The sequence below is a fragment of the Pundamilia nyererei genome, unplaced genomic scaffold (assembly GCF_000239375.1).
Source record: "Pundamilia nyererei isolate P.nyererei 1_Seehausen unplaced genomic scaffold, PunNye1.0 scaffold00029, whole genome shotgun sequence".
Classification (NCBI taxonomy): domain Eukaryota; kingdom Metazoa; phylum Chordata; class Actinopteri; order Cichliformes; family Cichlidae; genus Pundamilia; species Pundamilia nyererei.
In genome coordinates, this window is record NW_005187430.1 from 3916988 (window position 1) to 3938378 (window position 21391).

Below are 21391 nucleotides of genomic sequence, written 5' to 3' on the forward strand. Positions count from 1 at the left end.
CATTTCTCCCCTCCTGGCTCTCTCACTCCTTGAGCACTGTGATACTGTTGTCATGGTGACGCCCATCATTTTCTGGCATGAATGGAGGATACTTTATTGATGAGACGGCAAGGCAGAGGGAGAGAAAAGAAGAGTGATGGAGAGAAAGACAAAGACAGATGGAATAAGAGAGAGAAAAACCACTGGCAGGGAAAATCAGAATGATATGGAAATGATCGTCCCCGCTGCTTACGATACAAAACATTTCCACCCTGTAATTTTCTCAGTACTAATGAGTTGAAGAGGATGTTGCGAAGCAAAACATACTGAATCTTCTGGAGGGGTTTGGGATATTCGGGGCTGCTGAAGAATGTCCCCCAAAACACTATTATTCATCACTCTCAGCGGGAGACAGCGGAAGGGAGATTCCTCTTATTAGGAAGCAATGAGCTGGCTTCAGCAGTGCCCCCAGTTGCCCATGTTTAATGATTTGTGCTCTGTAAACATGGCAGCATAATGAAATGTTTTTTTTAATCTGTGAACATGAGCGTGGTGTTTTCCAAGGTTGGATGGACACCCTTATTAGCTTGTCGTGGTGCACACAGCGCAGCCTGGCGATACTGTCTAAACCAGAAGGCGAGCTTGTTAGACGCTTCTGATGTAGACGACACATCGAGAGGTTTGGCGCAGCAGAAAAGGCACAAGATTTCAGTTGAATGTTTTTAGGCTTTTAAATGATGCCTTTTGGGCCATATTAAAAAATGAAATCTAAGCTAATTTGTGTTTTCAAATGCATGAATTTTGTAAACTTAAACAGTAGGTACTCCTATTAATGTGGTAACGCGTTTTTATAGAGTTTAACACTGTTACAGTCAGCTACTCTTAAGGGATGACATGGATTTCTAAGACACACACACACAGGAGTTAAACACTTTTCAGGGGGGCTTCGAGTATGTGACACTTGATCTCATATCATTTGTTTGACTTCTGACTTTTTGGTCTGCAGTTCACCTGCTTTCAGAGACGATCCAGGGAGTTACAGCAACCGCCACAGGGGTCCAGTACCAGCAGTCCTGGCTTTGCATCCTGTAAGCAAAATATATGTGTGTATGTACATGTGTGTGAGGGAGCCGAGAGAAAGAGTTGTATTTATAATAATGTGTTATAAGATGCTTTCTCTTATTACTCATTTATGCTTTTATGTAGTTATAAATTGATTATTTTTAACATTCACGCTCATCACTATAGATTATAGGTGTATTTTATGTTACATACATTACTACTCACATTGAAAACAAGATTTTGATTTTAGCATATTACAGTAAGTGCTGAATACAGCTGCCGGGGTATGGTGTCCTTCATAGAGAATGAAGTCACCCTACCTGTGTTGCAACACAGCCTTCTCTGCTCTGTCCTATAGTCGATTATCTGACTGAATGTGCAAGTTAGTAAATTACTTGCACTTACTTGCACTTACTTCCCTACCTTTCAAATTGGTGGTCATCTCCACGCTGAAGAAGCAGAGAACAATCGCAAAGTGCGCTCTGGAGCATTCAGTCACTGCAGGTGGATATTTTTTTTTCTTCTCGTGTCATGTTAACAGGCTTCCTGGTGGTAAACGTAATGCAAAGGAAAGGATGACATCATCACCAAATCAAGTACAACTGAAATAATATATAATCTCTTTTTAAAAAATGTATCCAGGGTCAGCTGTGCATAAATGTCAATAATACAAACGAGTAACAAATCAGGGGGGAAAAAGTATAAATGAACAAACAGCGAAACACAGAAATGCAGATGTTTCCACGTGTGTGCCGCTTGTTACAATTAGGTAGTTAATATCCAATCATTCTCTGTTGCAGGTCTAAAAATGCTAAGCATATTCTGATTTTGTATCAAGATGCCAAGAGGAAAAGATGTAAGAGACTTTGAAAGTGTGTTCATTTTGGGGGGAACAGATGGCAGGAGTTTCAGTAACAAAGACTGTTCAATTGGCTAGTGTTTTACTGGGACTAGTGACTCAAGTGACATTTGGATTTAGATCTGTGAAAAAGACATTCGTAAGGATGGAAGGAAGAAGTAACCTCAGGCGACTGAGACTAGGATTGAGAGGTGAAAATTTAGTAAGGTAAGGGTCTTGGGAACTAGGTGGCGTTTTCACTGGTGTGGTTTGTATACTTTCTTTCTTAGAGGAAAGGGGGCAAGTAAAATAAACAGAAATGCAACGTTTTGAGTGATACCCGTCATATTATGATCCAACATTACCACATGGGAGTGCCGTCTTTGAGGATGATAAGCCAGGAAGCATCACTGAGTGGTTTTCTGAGCATGGAAATTATATGAATCTTTAAAAAGCCTTTTTAATTCAATTCAATTTTATTTATATAGCGCCAAATCACAACATAAGTCGCCTCAAGGCGCTTCATAGATACAGAGAAAAACCCAACAATCACATGACCCCCTATGAGCAAGCACTTTGGCAACAGTGGGAAGGAAAAACTCCCTTTTAACAGGAAGAAACCTCTGGCAGAACCAGGCTCAGGGAGGGGCGGGGCCATCTGCTGCGACCACTGCGAAACTTTTTACACTGACCATGTTTAAATATGCATGACGTGATATTTAAATATTATGTATGTATGTTCACATGCATTCCTATACTGTGGCTGAAGTGAATGCAAGCTCACCTGGCATATTTGAATATTGTCTAAGTGTTGCTGTCGAGAAAGAGGTTAATCTATGGAAATGAAGGGCGCTGGCGGTGAAGTGAGGTGTTGACATTTATAAAACCTCCTTCTTTTCCCTCTGTGCTCCAGCTGCAACGTGAAGCATCTCCAGAAACGTCATGTGTGCATCTCCCGCCTGGAGAGGCCACAAAACTGGGGGGAGAACTGCTGCGAGGTCCGCTATGTCATCCTGATACTGGCCCCTCTCAAAATGGTAACTAACCCACAGGCATAGGGAATGATACATGAGATTTATGTCTTCGCTGGTTAGTCACTTGTTAATTAGTTCCTATTTCATTTATTCATTTTGATTATTTCATTTCATGTTCACTTGTAGCCCAGTGTGATTTAACAAAATATTTTTCCTGGTAATTAAAAATCTGTTTTATTGTTCTTTATTGTGCCCGTCGACCTGTCCAGTTAGGTTAAAAAAATAATTCAAAGCAAATTCATTTTTGAATAAAATTATAAAATCAGTATAATTCTTATCTTTATTGTTTGTTTGTTTTTTTTGTACAAAAAATGCACAGATTGGCTTTAAAGGATTTTCTGCTATTTTAATTCAAAATGCAAAGCAGAAGAAACCACAAATCTATTATATATTATTATATAATGTTACATGATTGTAGCACCACAAATTAAATATTGGTTAGGCCGCATGATGTTTAGGGTCTATACGGTTTTTATTTGTGAAGATATAATCTGTCTATTTCTGCGTTATATACATATATTTAGATATGTATCTGAAAATATCTGAAACACTGACAGATATGATGTCAGAACTGCTAAATGGCCAAATTGACTCCTGAACTGAAATCAGTTCAAGGGCCTCTCTGTTGCTGAACTTTTCGGGTCACTGTTGTGTTTGCGTTTGCTGTTTTTCTTCAGCTCTGAAGAGCTTCTGGAGAGACCCATATCCTGTAATGTCCCTCCCTCCCATCCAAACCATGAACTCTTTCTCCTTCCCATCAACCCACTCATCCCTTCTGTCCTCCACTGCTTCATCCTCAGCTTTCGACTCGCATACACACACTTCACTCCCTCCTTCAGTTGACTCTGATTGTTGCCCCAAACCAGGTGAAAACCCTCTACTTCCCAACCCCCATCCTGCTGGGAAGAAGAGAGATTTCATGCTTTCCTCACTTTTACTTTGGTATCCACCCAAGTATGTAATTTTCACCACTGGGTAGGTGGTCAGTCGAGGAAGAGGAAACCTGGTTATCGGTTATGCTTCAGCTTGTTGCATTATGTTTTCTGTATATTTGCTTGTTTCTATCTCTTTTCCCATGAACCCTCATTTATGTTTATTTCTTTCAGTGGTGCCTACAGCACCCTCCTCGCCAGTCTTATTGGCAGCAATCAGAACCACTAATGGTATTTTCAGAGACATTAATCTAAGCCCCAAGTAAACATAAAGCATTATTATGCCTCAATTATCCTTGATGGTGAATGCTTCTCAGAGAAAAATCTTTGAAGGGGCATGATGGTAATGATGATAGAAATTCCTTTGGTTGGCAAATGTATGTGATCTAGCATGTGTAAGAATGGACCGTTTCCATCAACCACCATTTACAGAACTGTCTAGAAACTGTTTCCCCCTGTTTTTCCTTCCTCTCTTTAACCAGACTGAATATGGTATAAAGACATGACCTTTGTTTAAAAAAAAGTTCTGTTTTCATTAACTGTTTCATGTAATGTTACCCTCAAAGAAACTCCTCTAGCTTTTTGCCTGTCTGACATGCTGCCCTCTGAGTTTTATGTTGGCAGCAGGGTGCTCATCAATTTCTACAAGCACATTTTTCCAGTTGGCATGGGCAAACTATTGACCTTAAATACTTAAATATGTTTTGCAATTAAAAAGTATTTCTTTAGTATGAAAAAGTCTCTCCTTTGTAAAAGAGGTTTTGAAGTTTTGTATATCTGCAGTGCATCACAGAAAAACATATCAATAACACCTCTGCAGCTGGTATTAATTCTAATATTTGGTATGTCGCAAACACAGTTTTATAATAACCTAGTTAAAGACAGTATGCTCCCACCCCTCGCCCACCTTTGCCTTTCTATTTACCTATATATTTTTTAAAACAGGCAGTTACACATGTAGTGATTGATCGGTATACAAACAACTGTATAGAACAAACGGATGATCAGCAAAGAAATGTAGGAGGTATTCGTGATTTAAATTTTGTATCACTTTGCTTCTTTTTTTTTTTCGTAGAAAAGTACCAAGACGGCGATGGAGCTGGGTCGCACATTCGCCACCCTCTTCTCCGACATCTCCTTCAGGCAGAAGCTCCTGGAGACAAAGACACAGGAGGAGTTTAAGGAAGCGTTGGTGTTCCAGAGGCACCAGCTCACGGCGGCCAACCAGAAGCCAACTGCTCTGGGGAAGGAGGAGACTGACCCTCGCAGTCATAAACCCCTCAAGGTCAGCAAGGAAAATCTATGAGTGTGCGAGTGTGTGTCAGTGCTGGGTGATTAGACACGTTTCCGCACATTTTGAAGTGATGTGAAGGCATTACGAGTCGTGCTTGGTGCCCTGAAATGGTGCCTGTGATTGGTTAGAACTTGTGATGATGTTATATTTGAGGTCTTCTTCCTTTCCTCCGTTTGCCTCATCCCCCCTTACCTTTTGCTTATTTCTTGATCATCTCACATCCTTATGATTGTGTATAGAACAGAGAACTGCGCACATACAGTACAATTATTATTATTTTTATTTCTTTTGTATTTCTTTCTTTCTCTCCCTTCGTCAACCTTCAGCACCATTTCCTCCTCCCCCTTCACTCCTCCTCTCCTCCTCGCTCGACTGGCTTGACTCTTCAATCTTTTCTCTCCCCCTAATCAATCAGCATCAACTCCTGCCAGGCCTCCTCAGTGGGTAAATGACCTTACATCTCTCACAGTCCTGTCAGAACTCCCCACGCCTTAGTTACATGTGCATGTGCTCGCCGGCACACACACACACACACACACACACGTGCACACACACCTCCAGAGGGGCTCTGCTCAATGCCACGGACCGACATCTCTTCCTAATGTTGCCACTGGCATGCCACAGCTCCTAGACATTTCCCCTTGTTTTTTTTGTTTGTTTTTTATACAGCAAAGGATTTTGTTAGGTGTTTATCCCAGGGCTTGAAAGGCTCAGTGCCACTCAGAGACAGAGGGCTGTATGGGGAAAGACAGATGGAGTGAAAAGGGAAAGAAGTGATGGGGGAGGGGGAGCAGGTGGAATAAAGAGGAAACGGAAAATGATAAAATAAGAAAGAAAATTACAGGGAAAAAGCCAGCCAGTCCGCCTTCTCCTTGTTCCACATCCAAAATTGACACTGGACCACCCGCAACAGCAAACCACTTTCCAGTACTTTAAGAAAAAAGGTCAAATTGCTGCTGTGTTTTTATGTTTTTCCTTTCTGTTGCCTCACTCCATCAGAACGAATGGCAAACAGGTGGACGGTAATTCCTCTCTGAGACTTTTGTTTATCGAACTTGAGCCAAAAGCTGGTGATTGCAACCCCCTCACCCCACACACACACACACACAAACACACACATTGTTCCTTGCAATAATAAATAATTCCATGATGTATAGGGATTTAATGAATGAACAGTCATTGTCGAGCAAGCATGTGTAGCTAAAACTAGCCAGCTTGGAGAAAAAAAGTTGTTTACGTGTGATGTAAATACCTTTGATCTGTCATAGACCATCCAAACTTTTTAGGATGACAAATGAGGCCAGAATGATTTTCCTGGGAGCTTTTCCCACTCAGCCACCCCCTATCATCATCCGTTCCACTTCATTGCGTAATACTATGTTCAACAAGAAAATGAAACACTGGGTAATTGGATAATTTGCTTAATAAGCTTAATCAGGGCTACACATTTACTCCCTGTCTGGTGTAACCTGAAAGCTCATCTTTTAAAATGAAACACTTCACGTCTCCTTTAAATCACACGGCTCTTTATAACCATTCTCTTCCTGTCTTGTGTAAAATTATACTGAGTCTTCTCTCCGTCACTGATGCTGTCGTCTCTCTGTCTTTCCCAGTCATTTTTGGAGACACGGGGATCCCATTAAATGTACATCCAAATCCAAATATGCTGCTTTACTTGCTATGTTTTAGATTATATGATTTTTAAGAACTACGCCATTAATGGTCATGACTCAAATGATCTTTCAAAGATCCCCCCCAGTGGAATCACCAGCGTCTTAGCTGAATCATCAAATGTGCAACTTTTAATCTAAATGTGTCATTGTCCACTGCAATGCGTGTTTAAAATAAAACGAGGTTTCAGAGCTGGATACAGCCTCTGGCTTTTATTACTCTTCAAGGTCACTGTGGATAAGGCAGACTAAATTAGCAAAATGCCTAAAAGCAAAACAGAGCCATATGCATCAAGAGGGACATAATTTAAGATTATGGGTTTAATTGAAATGCTCATCTCCGTTTAGTTTCAGCTACTTTGGGGCGATGCCTCCTATAGACAGGGAAAATGATACTGGCAGAACGACCTACATGTGATACAGTGATCTTACTGTGCACCCAAATCCAGATTCGACAGAGGAAAAAGTCACTCCATCAGTTTTGCTTCTTCATTAGAAACAGTATCTGGCCATTAGTTAACCAGCCTGGACCTGTAAATCAACAGCCACACAACCCCTATCTCCCTGGGGTTGTGTGTTGGCCGATTTTAGTCGTTTGACCCCTTTAGTCGTTGGACCCCTGTGCCACCATCTTTTCTTTAATGTCAGATACCAACGATTCACCTAGTTGACATCGTAATCGGACTAGGATGGAAAAAAAAAAAGATTTCTACTCCTTGTGCTCCTTGACTGAGCCAAATTCTTATCATTGTTCTTCCTCAATAGTGGCGTCTGTGCAGCAGGTTTTCCTCTAAGCAGCTGATGCTGAGATGTATCTGCTATTTGAACTCCTGGCACTAATCTGAGTTGCTGTTAATTGCTGCTTTCTAAAGCTGGTAACTCTAATGAACTTAAACTCTGCAGCAGGGAAACTCTTTGTCTTCCTTTCTTCGAGTGGTCTGTATGAGAGGCATCTTCATCTAAGTGTCTGATACTTTGAGTTGTAAAAAGGTACAGTTCTCATTGGAAAACATCCCAGCTCACATCATCGTGAAGATACTGCCACTAGTGTGTCGTCATCAAGCCATAGAGTGGCTTTTTCTTCTATAATGTGGAACATATGTTGGTTTGTTTAACATTATTTCATTTTATATCACAGCGTTGATTCCTTTGCTCTTGTTCTACAGTGTGATACGTAATTCTCCTGACGAAAGGTGGTGCAGGTGGGACTCCATCAGTGAGACTATTTCTCATTTTTAAAAAGTAATCTTTTGTCTTATCTTCACAGTGTAAAGATTTCTTCAAAGCTGGCCGGGGAATTTATGAGGACTTTTGCCGCAGGCTGCCTTTCTACCCCTCTGACTTCACAGATGGTAGGCTGGACCTGAACTTGTAGTGAAAATGAATCATCTTGCTTGTTATGGCACACTGTGGTACTTCTGGCAGCTCCTCATTTGTCTGTCACCCTTTGCCTCAGTTACATCTGTGCTGCATCTGTGTCACGTCTAGGGTCATCTCCTGCTAAAATGACATAAAATCTCGGATGCCTTACTGCTCTCATATGTTTCCATATGTCCAGTATTCAGTCATCAGACACGAGACTTTCACACACGTTGCATACTATACATTCTCATTGCAAACGCATCCAGCTGGTGGTTTTATCGACTCATCAAGTCACACTGCTGCCAAACATGAAAGAGCTTTTGTGTCTCAAGTCAAATAAATGTACATCTTACTCAGTGTTGAGGTTGTTTTTTTTAATGTTAGTTAATTAGTTGCTAGAATAGCTTGTGTAGAAATATTTTAGATTAATCTGTGTAATTCAATATTGTTGTCTGTTGTAAAGAAAAGCAGACGGAGTAAAGAGTTTTCTAGGAGCATTTCCTCTTCAGCTGTTTTCTTTCAGTCTTTCCTCGTGTCACACCAACCAAACACATTGACTGGGCAGTAACAAAATCAAGATATTTCTGTCTTGTGAGCGTCATCAGAGAATGATTATCTGATGAAGGTCACAGGACCAAAATTGTTGTGATCACATTAGAGCCCAATTAAAGTGTTTTATTCCAAAATGAGTTATCCATCATTTGGGTAACTGCTCTTGCAAAATGATGGATGACACGAAACCAAAACAAATGACTCATATTTTAAAAGGGCAGCAGGTAGCGTAATCCTCCGTAGAATATTTTTACTGTATGAACTGGGTGTTTATAGATGTAGAGGCACTGAATGATGAACTGTGCTAATGTTCTTGCCGTTTTGAAATTAAAGTGTTGAGCCTCCTCCGCTCCATTATGAGGTGAATATGACTCATGTGTTTGTGTTTGTCTCCCCTCAGGTATAGTTGGCAGTAATAAAACCCTGCTGAAGTACATGACCACAGCCATCTTCCTCTACATTGCCATCCTCCTCCCTGCCATTGCTTTCGGCTCCCTCAATGATGAGAGCACACGTGGCGAGATCGGTATGAACATGTACTTAAATCTAGAAACATGAACGCTTTTCTCAGATTGGGATTCTTGAGCTCCTGCAAATTTTTCCATGTCAGTATCAAGTGCTGGGTGTAAAAACAGCTATTTTATCAATTGTTTAAGAAAATAACTGTTGAAAAATAAAAGTTTAAAATTAGAAAGAAGAGTTTTAGTCAGGATTTAGAGTTCATTATAACACAGAAGCAGCATTAATTAAGGTTGCCAATGATCTTCTTTTGGTCTCTGTCATCTCTGTGCTTGTCCTGCTAGACCTCAGTGCAAAACCACTGACCACAGTATTTTACTACATAGATTAGAATATACTGCAATGTTTTGAATCATATCTATATGATAATCTCCATTTCATGTATATGGGGTATTTTCACACATTAAAACACTTTTTTACATAATAAACAATTCCTTGAGGCAGTATTATGAAACACAGTACACATTTTTTTTAAAAATAATTTTAATGACGTTTTAACAAAGAATGTCAAACAGTTCAGTACACACACAAAGCAATGAACAGCCCACACACACACACCCACAACAGACCTATGACATGGTTAGCAAGTCTAGTATTTTAGGGCATTTACCCAACAATGTAAAATGCCACGAGGTGACTGTTGTGAATTTGCGCTAAATAAATAAAATTAATTCAACTGAAAATAATCTTCCTTTTGTACAAAAATATTTAGAGAACATAAACAGCCAATCACTTTTAAAAAAATTTAATTTTATAACTTTCCACTACTGGACATTTCAAAATAAACAAAGCAGTTCCTTATTTCCATAGTTGACAAGTAATAAGCAAATATTAGCACCTGTTTAAAATTCACAATACCCAGTTTTTACGTTTTTAGCTCAGAAAAATGTGATTTAGCTACTTTCTTTACCTTCTAGCTGATAACATGGCTAATGAATGCACTGAGTTACTAAATAGTAACACATTAGTGTTCAAAAGTCTTATTTCTTTATATTTGGTTAGGAAAATTGGAAAAACTTACAGTAATTTATCGAAACATGCAGACATATGGGGAAATACAGAATAGACTCAATGGTGCCAATTTGTAAGACTACTTTTTTTTTTTTTTTTTTTTAAATCACAAGAATTTCTAGCTCCTTGAGAGAAAAATCTAAACAAATGAGTAGTGGCTCAAGACTGTTGCACGATACTGTTGGATAAGACCAGAAAGGGCTACGTTTGGTCTCTGTAAGTAGTGCCAAAATCTAGTAGTAATTCTCCTTTATTCATTGTGCTATATGAGTAAGCACTTTCCTTACTAAGTATTTTTCTCTTGTATGTTTGACCTTCACTTTTTTTCTGTTTTAAGTCTGAGCTTAAGACATATAGTTGTGAGCTGATGATTGTTCAAAAGTTGCAAGTTTCAGGTGACCATACACATAGTAAAACAGTGAAACATTGAAGCCTCTTTTTTGGAAAACATTCACATAATTATGTACTCGGTGGGGGTGGAAAAGGCATCACGTTAGCTGTTTTGTTTAAAAAAACAAAAAGGGAAAAAATATACATATTATTTCCAAAGTTAACGTATCTTATCTGAAAAATTCATATGTAACTTACTTCAGCTTCAAAGGAACCCTAGCAGTCACTCATGCACATTAATCAGAGCTTCACGCTGTGTGTTCTCTGTGTGTCATCTCTCTCCAGATGTTCGGAAGACCATCATTGGCCAGAGTATCGGTGGGGTCATCTACTCGTTGTTTGCCGGCTCTCCTCTAGTCATCCCTCTAACCACAGCTCCCCTCGCCATTTTCATCAGCGGTAGGCTTCCCCGCTGTCATTCAGCTCATCTCAATCAAGATGCACTTATCTTTTCACAGTTTCTGCTGACAGCCAGTTTGAATGGAAGGCTGAGAGTGGGTGGAGTACTAAGAAGATTACGTCAAAAATCAAGAAAAAGAAGCACCCAACCATGTCGAACACCAGCCAAAAACTCTTGTCCTCATCTGCTCTTGCTTTTACCAGAAAGCGGTACCACTAGAGTAATTAAGCTGTTAGCTCACACATGTGCCCTTAATGAGTGTTCCTGGTGCAGTCAAGCAAAAAGCACAAATCTTCAAAAACTTGTTTCTTTTTTTTCAAGAATGAGGAGCAGAACTTTTTTTTTTTTTTTTTTGCGCACTGTGGTTATGTAATGATTGGTTCCAGGGGCCTGCGGGTCAGGAGAGTCACTCATCGCATTCACAAACATGTAAACTTTAGGTTCAGTTCAGAGAGAGACAGCGCATAAACTGTTACATGGTTTTTACCCAACAGCGATGTTTTGTTGGTTGGAATTTAAACGATCTTGACGGCTGGAAGCTGCAGTATCAGGCCATGATGAGGAAAAGCAGCAACTCCGATGCCAAGATGTAGTTTTAATACCAAGGCTGTTTGTTAGGTTTGTGGTGTGATGATCTTTGAAGTAAATGGGTTAGAACTGTGCTATGCGCATTCTCATGGGCATAATTATAGCACATTTCCAGCAGCCTGTCTGAGCAGAACAATGGCTTGTTTGTAAAGCTGTAACTCATCTGCGTACAAATCTGCTCAAGATTACAACTAAAATTGTTATGGTTTTAACAAACCTATTACAGTTCTTTTTGTCCTTTCATGTTTGAATGAATTAAATTTTTTTCCAGTCATTGTTTATGTGTCTGTACTTGTGTGTGTACAAGTCAGTCTTTGCTGGGAGAGAAATCTGTAATGAAGTTCTTTTGTAACATTTTTTTTCTCACTATCACAAAATTAGCATAGCAATTGTGTTACTTAGTTTCATAATGCGTATTTATTATATGTGGTTTATTTGTCTGTCTGTTTACATGTGCACATGTGCAACTGGAACACAGTGATCCGAGGAATCTGTGACGACTACAACCTGGATTTCCCAGCTTTCTACGCCTGCATTGGGTTGTGGAACTGCCTCTTTCTCATCCTGGGAGGAATCTTCAATGTCAGTCTGCTCATGAAGCTCTTCAAAAGGTGTCCTTCATATTCCTGATTTTATATGTTGGAGTATTTTAATTTTTAAAGTCCAATTTTTTAATCACTTTGAGTTTCCTTTTATTTTGGTTGCTTTCTGTCATATAGAAAAATGTTTTAAATAGTCTTGTAACAACAGAAAACTTTATGGGACAGCAGGATGTTTTTAAAGAATGCACACAATCAATGTTTGAAATGTATTATTATTATTTTTATATTCTAGTATTTTTAAGTAGTTTTAACTGCTATGTGCTCCATTTACTTATTTTAAAGGTAGTTTATATTTACTCTACAGGCATGTGTGGCATAACATTGCAATCAGTGCAACTCTGGTTAATTTGAAAAAAGTATGTGTTACACAGTTTGAGTAAATTTGAAACACAGTTTTTAGTTTTGTTTTGGTTCACAGATTGGGAAATATCTTGCATTGAAATTTCCATACATAAGAGTCCATAATTTTGATTAATAAATATATTTATACTCAAATTCTGCCAGACCAGCATGCATTCAAACACCTACCAGCTGTAATGCACTTCCCACTCGGTACTTGGCTAACAGCGCCAACTCTCGTTATGGGACTTGCAGCAATTTGCTGTTCGGCTGGTTTTATGATACTGACCTGTAAATCCTGCTACTGTGTTATCTTAGGAACCGCATCCATTTAGTTGGTGATGCATTATAGTTGTATTTTATTGCAAAGTTGGTGTCATACTGCCAGTATATCAGCTAATGGAGATTATAAAATGAATTACTCTGTATGTATTTATCACAGAGTGTCTTATATAGGCAGTGAAATTAACTAAGTAATTTCCATGGAGGGTTATTCTTCATTATTGGTCAGTGTCAGACTTAAATGGACTTCCTGAGTATTCCTGAGCTTCCATTTGAAGTATTTATAAGCTCTAATGTGGAACCTTAAGGTTAAATGATAATGCTGAGAGTGCGTTCTGTGTTGAAATAAATATTTAACTAATGAATTTATAACATTAACAATGTTTGCGACATTCCTGTCTTGCCTTTAGACAATGCGTGTTTGTGTCATAGTCGAGCTCTGTGACGTGTTCCTCTTGACTGAAGTAGTCGCTGCATTTTCTATGGAAGGAGGTTCAAACAAGCCGTCAAACAGCCGTTCTATTTGAGCTCTCTATGAAAACCCGGGTTAACAAAGAAACTTGGTAACCACAGCTGCGCCACCTATGATCTCTAATTGGACTAATGCAGCTAATACAAGAAAACCCTTTTATGTACCCTAAAAACACAAGACTGTAAAAAAGTATCAATTATAAGAAAACAGTAATGCACACTTTATTCTGAAAATATGTTTGTTAATTCATTAATTTTCATTTCCTTATGTGTTTTTTTTATTATGGGTGTCCTTTTTATTTATATGTATTTATATTAGTTTTTACTGTCTTACAACGGTCTTAATTGTGTAATGTGTTTAGGTCAACAGAGGAGGTCATTGCCCTGTTCATTTCCATTGCTTTTGTGGTTGATGCCGTGAAAGGCACAGTCAAAAGTAAGTTCATGACACACACGAGAAATATCTTTTTTTTCTGTGAGTTGTTTACACGTTGCCTTTCTGTGGTGAAAATCAAATCAAGTAGTCGGCTAACTCAACACACCTGCTGTCGAATCTGCCGCAAGCTCGTGTCTGATGTGATTTCTAAGCCCCGAAAGATAAAGAAAATAAAGGCCTTCACTGCCACATACATACACATTATTATGTGTAAGTGAATTTTGAGATTATCATTTAAGTGGGCAGCTGAGAGTCATAAGATCTCTTCAACTAATCATTTAGTCCTTTTAATTAAAAACTGTCAAATAGTTTCTTCCAGTGTTTCTATATTCCTTCTGCAGTCCTCTGCACCTCTTAAAATCGAATACTTATCAAGAAACAAACTGTGTTTATTGTGATGGTGAGGCCAGATAGAATTCTTTCATAATAACAGCTAAAGACTTATATTTAATACCCTGACAGCAAAACATAAAAGACCAAAAGAGTGTTAGACAGTCACCTGCCAAATGACTTACTAGTGAACCACAGGTAATATAATAATATGATCTCAATTAGTAAATTTAGATAAACAAGCATATGTTGAGAAATATTACCTTTTAAAATAGTAGGGAGACAGAAATACCATACGAGGTCATTTGTTACTGTTGTGGGTCAGCAGGTTGAGAGGCTTTAGAAATTAATCAGTCCAGATTTTGAACCCCATCTGCAGCTATATTATACCACCCCAGCTTTTATGGTCCCATATCATAAATATTTTACACAATTTAATTTCACAAAAATGAGATGACGATAGCTGAATGTAATTTATTTTGAATGCAGTGTTCTCCTGTTTTGTAGATTGCCAGTGCAATAGTTCAATTTTCAGAAGCCATTTGTAAAATACGCTCCGAGCTCATATGCCATTACCATAACATTAACCTATGCTATTTTGCTGACACTGTTCCTCCAAAATATTTTCCACTAACACAAATGAATACAGTTTGGGGCTGTATCTAGTCACCTGCACAACCTCGCCTAGCCTGAAACTTTATCCCTGTTTGATGAAAAGACCTGTGGAGGGAGCTAGTCATCTCGCACACTATTCCTCAAAAGTGATGTTAGAAGGTATTATGTTGCACTCATTATGAAATTAATAGAGACAAAGTTGTGCATTCATTCTAAGTCACAATGGCAGGAAAACCATCTCCACTGAGCTTAAAATCCCAGCCTTTAGCCACACATTACAGTTGGTGAGCTATTTATTCTGCAGTCCTTATGGGTGCAAAGACTGATTTAAGCAAACTAGGCAGAGTTTGTTAAAGCAGGTGTAGATAACGTATTCTGTGCTGTTTCCCCATCATTTCACCCCTAATCCAGACTCTGCCTATTCTGCTAAATTTGATTAGTTTAGATTATCACAAAGGTTACTGGTTCATTTAGTGGTTGGACAGAGAACACTGGCATCAAACACCCAAACATACAAGAAAAATAGCACCTTGAGTATTTTACAGCCTGGTTGATGGGCATTCAGTGTAGAGGCATAACTCAGATGAGATTTATCTCGCTTTCAAAGTTTTATCCCCAGCAGTACTGACAGTTACTCTCACGTGTCTCTTCATGAAAGATTTAAGCATTATTAAAAGACTTGTTTCTTTGCCTTTTCTGTGTTGACTGCAACATGAACAATGCAACCTGAGCATGATGGACATTTTTTTGTAGCTTTGGTTAGGTTATATTCAAGGCTTCTTGAAAGATTTCAAGATTTTCCTGTTTAATAGGAATCCAATCAATTTTTTTTTTTTAAAGGATTATAAATATGTCAGCTGTAAGTTTTGGATTTCATTTGAGATCTGTGATATTGCTTCATTTACTATACCAGACTTTGGCAGCATACTTGTTGTGATTGTCTGTTCATTGTATCTCTGATGGTTCACATGGAATCTGTTGGCACTAACGATGCATTTTATAGCCAGTGTTGCAAAGGTTACTTTTAAAATGTATTCCAATACAGATTACAGAATACATGCCCAAAATGTAGTTTGTAACGTATTCCGTTAAGTTACTCAATGTGAGTAATGTATTCGGAATACTTTGGATTACTTGATATATTGTCATGCTTTTCACAACTACATGAATGCACTATTCCTGTGTGATTTGTTACTATTACTGAAGGCTACTCGCCACCGAGCTAACATTGTTAGCTACCAGATTGTAATGCAGCCTTCATTAATAGTAATAAATCACACAGCAATAGTACATCGACGATACTGAAGTAGCACATAACCCAGGTAGCTACCACAACTAAAACAAGGTAGTTGCAGTAGGCTAACGTTTGTTTTTAAAAACAAACTGACTTCCAGATGGTTGCTGATAAACAGAGTTTGCATTGCACGGTCAGATTTCGCCCATCCCTTTGTTCTTTAAATGTGAAGTGGTGTTGGAATTTCCAAGTAAGAAATGCATTCCTGCCCGTGCACTGCTGGCTCTGTTGTGCTGGCTCCGGGTCCATTGTGTAACTGACACCACCAACATTAACAGGACGCTTGCATTAGAGCCTCTTTTGTTTGGGTTTCCGGCAGTGCGTGGTATTACAAAAATTAGAGAGGGGATAGAGAGGGCATAGCCTAAAATATGAAACAGGAAAAGACAGCCGTGTAATACATTGATTTCAACAAAGTAATTGTATTGTAATTATCACCAATTTAAGCGGTAACTGTAATGGAATACAGTTACTTATTTTGTATTTTAAATACGTAACCCCAGAACATGTATTTCATTACTCCCCAACACTGTTTATAGCTAAACACTATGAATGTGATTTCAGTCTTTCATAGGTACTACCACGCGCCAACACTGGCCAACAGAAGCATAGGGGACCTTCCTCAAGGTGGAGACCTGCTGGGGGGAAACAGGAGTGAGGTGGTCGCGGGGTTTGCACTTACTGAATCCTTCATCCAGTGCAGTCGAGAGAGACCTGTCCTCTGCCTCCTGCTGATGCTCGGGACATTATGGATGGGCTATACTCTCTACCAGTTCAAAAGGAGGTATGTGCAGCACTGCAGTGCTGCAGCAGTCTTAACATAAATCACTGGAGAAGTTTAAATTGTGTTTGGATGGGAGCACTGCCTGCTAGCATGAATACCGCTGAGTAGGGCCTTGACTCTAAAGATTGCAGGAGTGACAGAGCTTACAGGAACTTTCCAGACAGCTCTTACAAAGCTCACTTTTCAGTCGAAGCTTCTGTTCCAGCCTGTGATTTAATAAGCATTAATATTCTACTTCTGATTGCTCCCAGTAATCAAATCAACCTCAAAGCTCGATTCAATTGTGTAAGTAAAAGGCGGACCAAGGTACTTAAGCAGTGTCAGGATTGCAGCCATTGTCCTTGTCTTGTCCACAGTAATTGTATTCCTCTATTATTTGTCTCTCCCTCCTCACTCCCTTCTCCTTTCTCCCTCTCTCTCTTCAAGTCCGTTCCTGCATGCCAAAGTGAGGGAGGTGCTGTCGGACTGTGCCCTGCCAATCTCAGTGCTCATGTTCTCCTTCATCGGCTCCTACATTTTCAGTGACATTGAACGTCAGTATCATTTATTGCTTGGTAGTGTTAATATAATTTATTTATTGCAGTTATAGAGTGCATTTAAGATGTTCATTATAAATAATACTATGCAGTATAATATAGTGTGTTTCTTACTTTAAAACTGTTTTAAAACTAAAAATGTTTGAAACATGTGACCACGTGCAGCACTTTTTTTCACCCTATTTCTAACACTTTTATTTTGGAGAAGGTGTTGTGACTTTGGCCTGTACCAGTAAATTCAAGTCATTGACACAGGTGGAGGAAAACGTATCTTGCAATTCTCACACACGCAAAGCGATAGAGGTTCATTGCCTTGGTCAAGGATGTTACTGCGAGTAGTCAAGAACTAAACCATCAATTGTCTGTGTGATTAGTGGAAGACTTGCGGTATAGCTCGACAGTTATATAATGTCCACTTCATTCAAAAGAGACCCCAAAATAAAACTTGAAACTGTCCCTAAGACTAGGTTAGTGGTTAATTAGTTTTCTCTTTTCTCAGTAATTGTGTATTTATTAAACCTTGCACATGTTTTTTTCTATTTAGTAAGGGGAGATTCATGTTCTTAAAACTCTTTAAACCTTGAATGCCCACACAAATTCCATTTCAAATTACTACATAATCATGTGATAAAGTGAGTGTTCACAGGACTCTATGCAATTCTGTGAAAAAATAAGTACACCCCATGATTCACTGGCTTTTAGAACCACCTTCAACAGCAATAACTTGAAGTAATTGTTTACTTTGACTTTGTCAGTCTCTCGCACTGTTGTGGAGAAAGTTTGGCTCAGTCTTCTTTGTAGGGCTGTTTCACTTGATTGAGGTTTGTAGGTAGCTCTCTTCTTTGGTAACTTTACTTTGGTAACTTTATTGTCCCTAACGGGAAATTGATTTGCAGTATGTCCGTACAAACAAACAAACAGACAACCAACACATCACATACACACTCCAAAATAATATAATATAATATAAGCCTGAGAAAACAACCTATATTTGTCATCAAAAAAGTACAATGTGCAATGGCAACAACCCCCTTCAAGTCTCACTATAGCGTTTCAGTCAGGCTGTGTCAGGGACCATTGAAATACTAGGATTCTTTTCTTTTTCTGTTGTAGATTTGCTGGTATTGTTGAGATGACCATCCTGTCGAGTCAGACTGTTTGGCCAAGTTTTAGCCGGCAGACAGACAGCTTCATATTTAACATAAGGATACAGTCCACTACAGAGTTCATGGTTGACTCAGTAACTGTAAACTGCCCAGGTCTAGTGACTGCAAAACAAGCCCAAATCATCAGCACTCTGTCACCATACTAGAAAGTTGGTAGAAGGTATTTGTCCTGATACGTTGTGGTTTTTCCCAAAACAGGCGCTGTGCATTATTCTTAACCTGTGCTACCATGCTCTTTTTAGAAATAAGAGGTTTCATTATTTTTCTAATTGTACTGTCATTAACTTTAATATTTAACATGGCTAATGGAGCCCTGAAGAGTCTGCAGTGTAGCTCTTTGCTTTTAATAGTATCTCTGCAGTCTTGCAGTCTGACCTTGGGGTGAATTTGCTGGGACGGCCACTCATGGGAGGATTGTTGCATTGTGTTAACAAACACATGAATACTCCAGACCTGCAAACTGTCGAAACTTGTGCTTTTAGAGAGGAGCTCGCACATGCGGATGATCAATAATCAAATGCATGTGATTTGCAGCACTATGCTACTACTTATCCTCTTAATTCCTATGAAGGCCTGTGAAAACTTTATTTATCTCTATAGTCTGTCACGGCATTTTAATAGAAGATAACTGAGACATTAAATCGTTTCTTGAATGCATCTATAAATATATATTTTAATAATTTACTCTTGAGAGCTTTTTTGAGTGTCTTGTTTGTCAGGAATAGACATTTAACATTTTTACACAATTATGAAATAAAATTGTTGAAGCAACCTAAGTGTAAACACAGTGATTGCTCAATCTCTTACTTTGTGACATACTGTGGTATTGTTTGAGCTCCATTTAAGGAATTTGAAGATATCCTAAACTTACTTGAAGATACTCCCAAACTTATAACCTTTTTATTTCCAAAACATGTTTTCTAACTGCGAGGCCCCTCTTATTTAACGCCTTTATTGTCTTTTTATGTTCCCCAATCAAGGCACAGGCCAAAACACATTGGAGATTTTCAATTTTTATCCTCTATTGTTTAGCATCATTTTGTGTCCCCATTCATTGTTGCCAAGGCAGCAGCTGTTCTCTAGAGGTCGACATAGAAACAAAGAGATCAGTGCCAAACCCTCAAATGAATTTAAATATAAGTGCTTTACCTCCAGAGACAATAAGTCATAAGATAATAGAGCCATTATTGTATTGTCATTCCTTCCTAAATTTAACCAACTGCACTTAATTCAACTGCCTTTGACAGGAGAGTGTGCCAAAAAAGATGTTCAGCATTTGAAAAAAAAAATCCAGCCTCTCTTATGATTATTGGTGTGAAAAAAACATGAGTCATTACAGGAGTTTAAGAGACAGTCGTGTTTGTAATGATTGAATGTGATGAGATAGGAGTAATGCTAATGAATTTTACACAGCTCTTTTCTTGAGAATATTCTTAATGAATTTCAGTATATTCACACATACAAGAATCTTGTTGGAAGCAGATGTTTCTCATGTCCCAGGCTAAAGTTAAATATGAGTTATGATGGCGGTTTAAGGCATCATTTTGTAATATAAACTTAAACTCGTGGTTTTTATTTTTTGTTTAATTTTCTTCCTTTGAAACAGTTCCAGTGTTTAAAGTTCATAACCGGCCCACCTTCAACGTGGCACCATTTGAGCGGCTGTCGCCCATGAACGTTGTCAGCGCCATGGGACTCGGCTTTCTCCTGGCCCTCCTTATCTTCATCGACCAGAACATCGTCGTTTCACTGACGAACGCACCAGAAAACAGGTAAATCCTGATATGCTGAGCAGACGTTGGACATCTAAGAGATATGATTGCAAAACTCTCTTCACTGAAAATAGCTTAACAACACCAAGGGGAAAGTTGAGTTGATTCTAGTATTTGCTTAGCACTCTTCCTGTGACCATTCGGAATGCTGTCAGTTTTAGAGATCCACTCCTCCACTTTGGAATTTGCTTCAACCGGATATTTTCCAGTCTGTTGGGGAGGGTGGAAGTCAAATTGTCACAGTCAGAGAGCTCTAAAGAAGCCTCGGAGCCAAAACACAATGTGAGCTTTTACCCAGTTCTTCTAAATTTGCATTGGATGGGCCAATTTAGAGCCATCAACCATCTAGCAGCCCTACAATGAAAACATATAATGATGGAATTTCTGGCATTAGCTTGTACATTTGTTGGACAGAGATTAATTGGATCTAAATGTCTGCTCTAAATATGGAAGAATTCCCCAGAGGGCAGATATCCACTAGTCCTCAAAATTCAGAAAAAGAACTAAAGATATCTAAAAATGGGACTCATTGTGAGATGAAAAAGAGTAGTAAACAGAATTCACTTTGTTTATACCTCATGTCTTCCTTCATATGTCATTAATAAAAGAGTCCCAAACAGCTGAAGCTATTTCTGCTGCAGCTTTGTTCTTTGTGTTATTTTATCTGGTCCATTGCTTTATTTGCTTTACATCTTTTTTGAAGCATTTGAACTTTTTCCCCCCACCCGCACAGATATTTGATTCCATCAGTCGTGTTAGTTTAAAAAATATGACAACATTTTGAAAATGAATAAAGACTTTACAGGCTCTCAGCATGATCCCAACTTACAAAGTTATATATATGGTTGTTGAGTGGATATAAATGAAAATAAAGCTAAAGGCTTCTTCACCAATAAAATCCTCTTTCACTTAGATTTATGCTTGATGACCTAAAGTTTCCTATGCACTGTAATTTACAGTATGCAGCGGTGCCAATGTCATATGCAAGGGCATAGAGCAGGAGGCACGACTAGTGATCAGTGTGTTCATATTTCTTTACAGCACTGCTGCTGTCTGCCTTCAGGCAGCATATTTACAGTTTTAGGCTACACACACACACACACACACACACACACACACACACACACACACAC

The 21391-nt window shown here is 38.7% G+C and overlaps 1 protein-coding gene across 4 annotated transcripts in view; it reads left to right on the forward strand.

Annotated features, from left to right (window-relative positions):
- The window catches only part of slc4a11 (solute carrier family 4 member 11), a 104739-nt gene that overhangs the window by 75708 nt on the left and 7640 nt on the right, over positions 1-21391 (forward strand). For all 4 annotated transcript variants that reach the window (XM_005728661.1, XM_005728663.1, XM_005728664.1 and 1 more), the window contains 11 exons: positions 986-1067; positions 2793-2916; positions 4921-5130; positions 8077-8161; positions 9124-9249; positions 10929-11042; positions 12110-12242; positions 13688-13761; positions 16565-16784; positions 17211-17317; positions 20093-20258. In XM_005728661.1, coding sequence (XP_005728718.1) covers positions 986-1067; positions 2793-2916; positions 4921-5130; positions 8077-8161; positions 9124-9249; positions 10929-11042; positions 12110-12242; positions 13688-13761; positions 16565-16784; positions 17211-17317; positions 20093-20258 — 1441 coding nt within the window. The remainder of the gene's footprint in view (positions 1-985; positions 1068-2792; positions 2917-4920; positions 5131-8076; positions 8162-9123; positions 9250-10928; positions 11043-12109; positions 12243-13687; positions 13762-16564; positions 16785-17210; positions 17318-20092; positions 20259-21391) is intronic.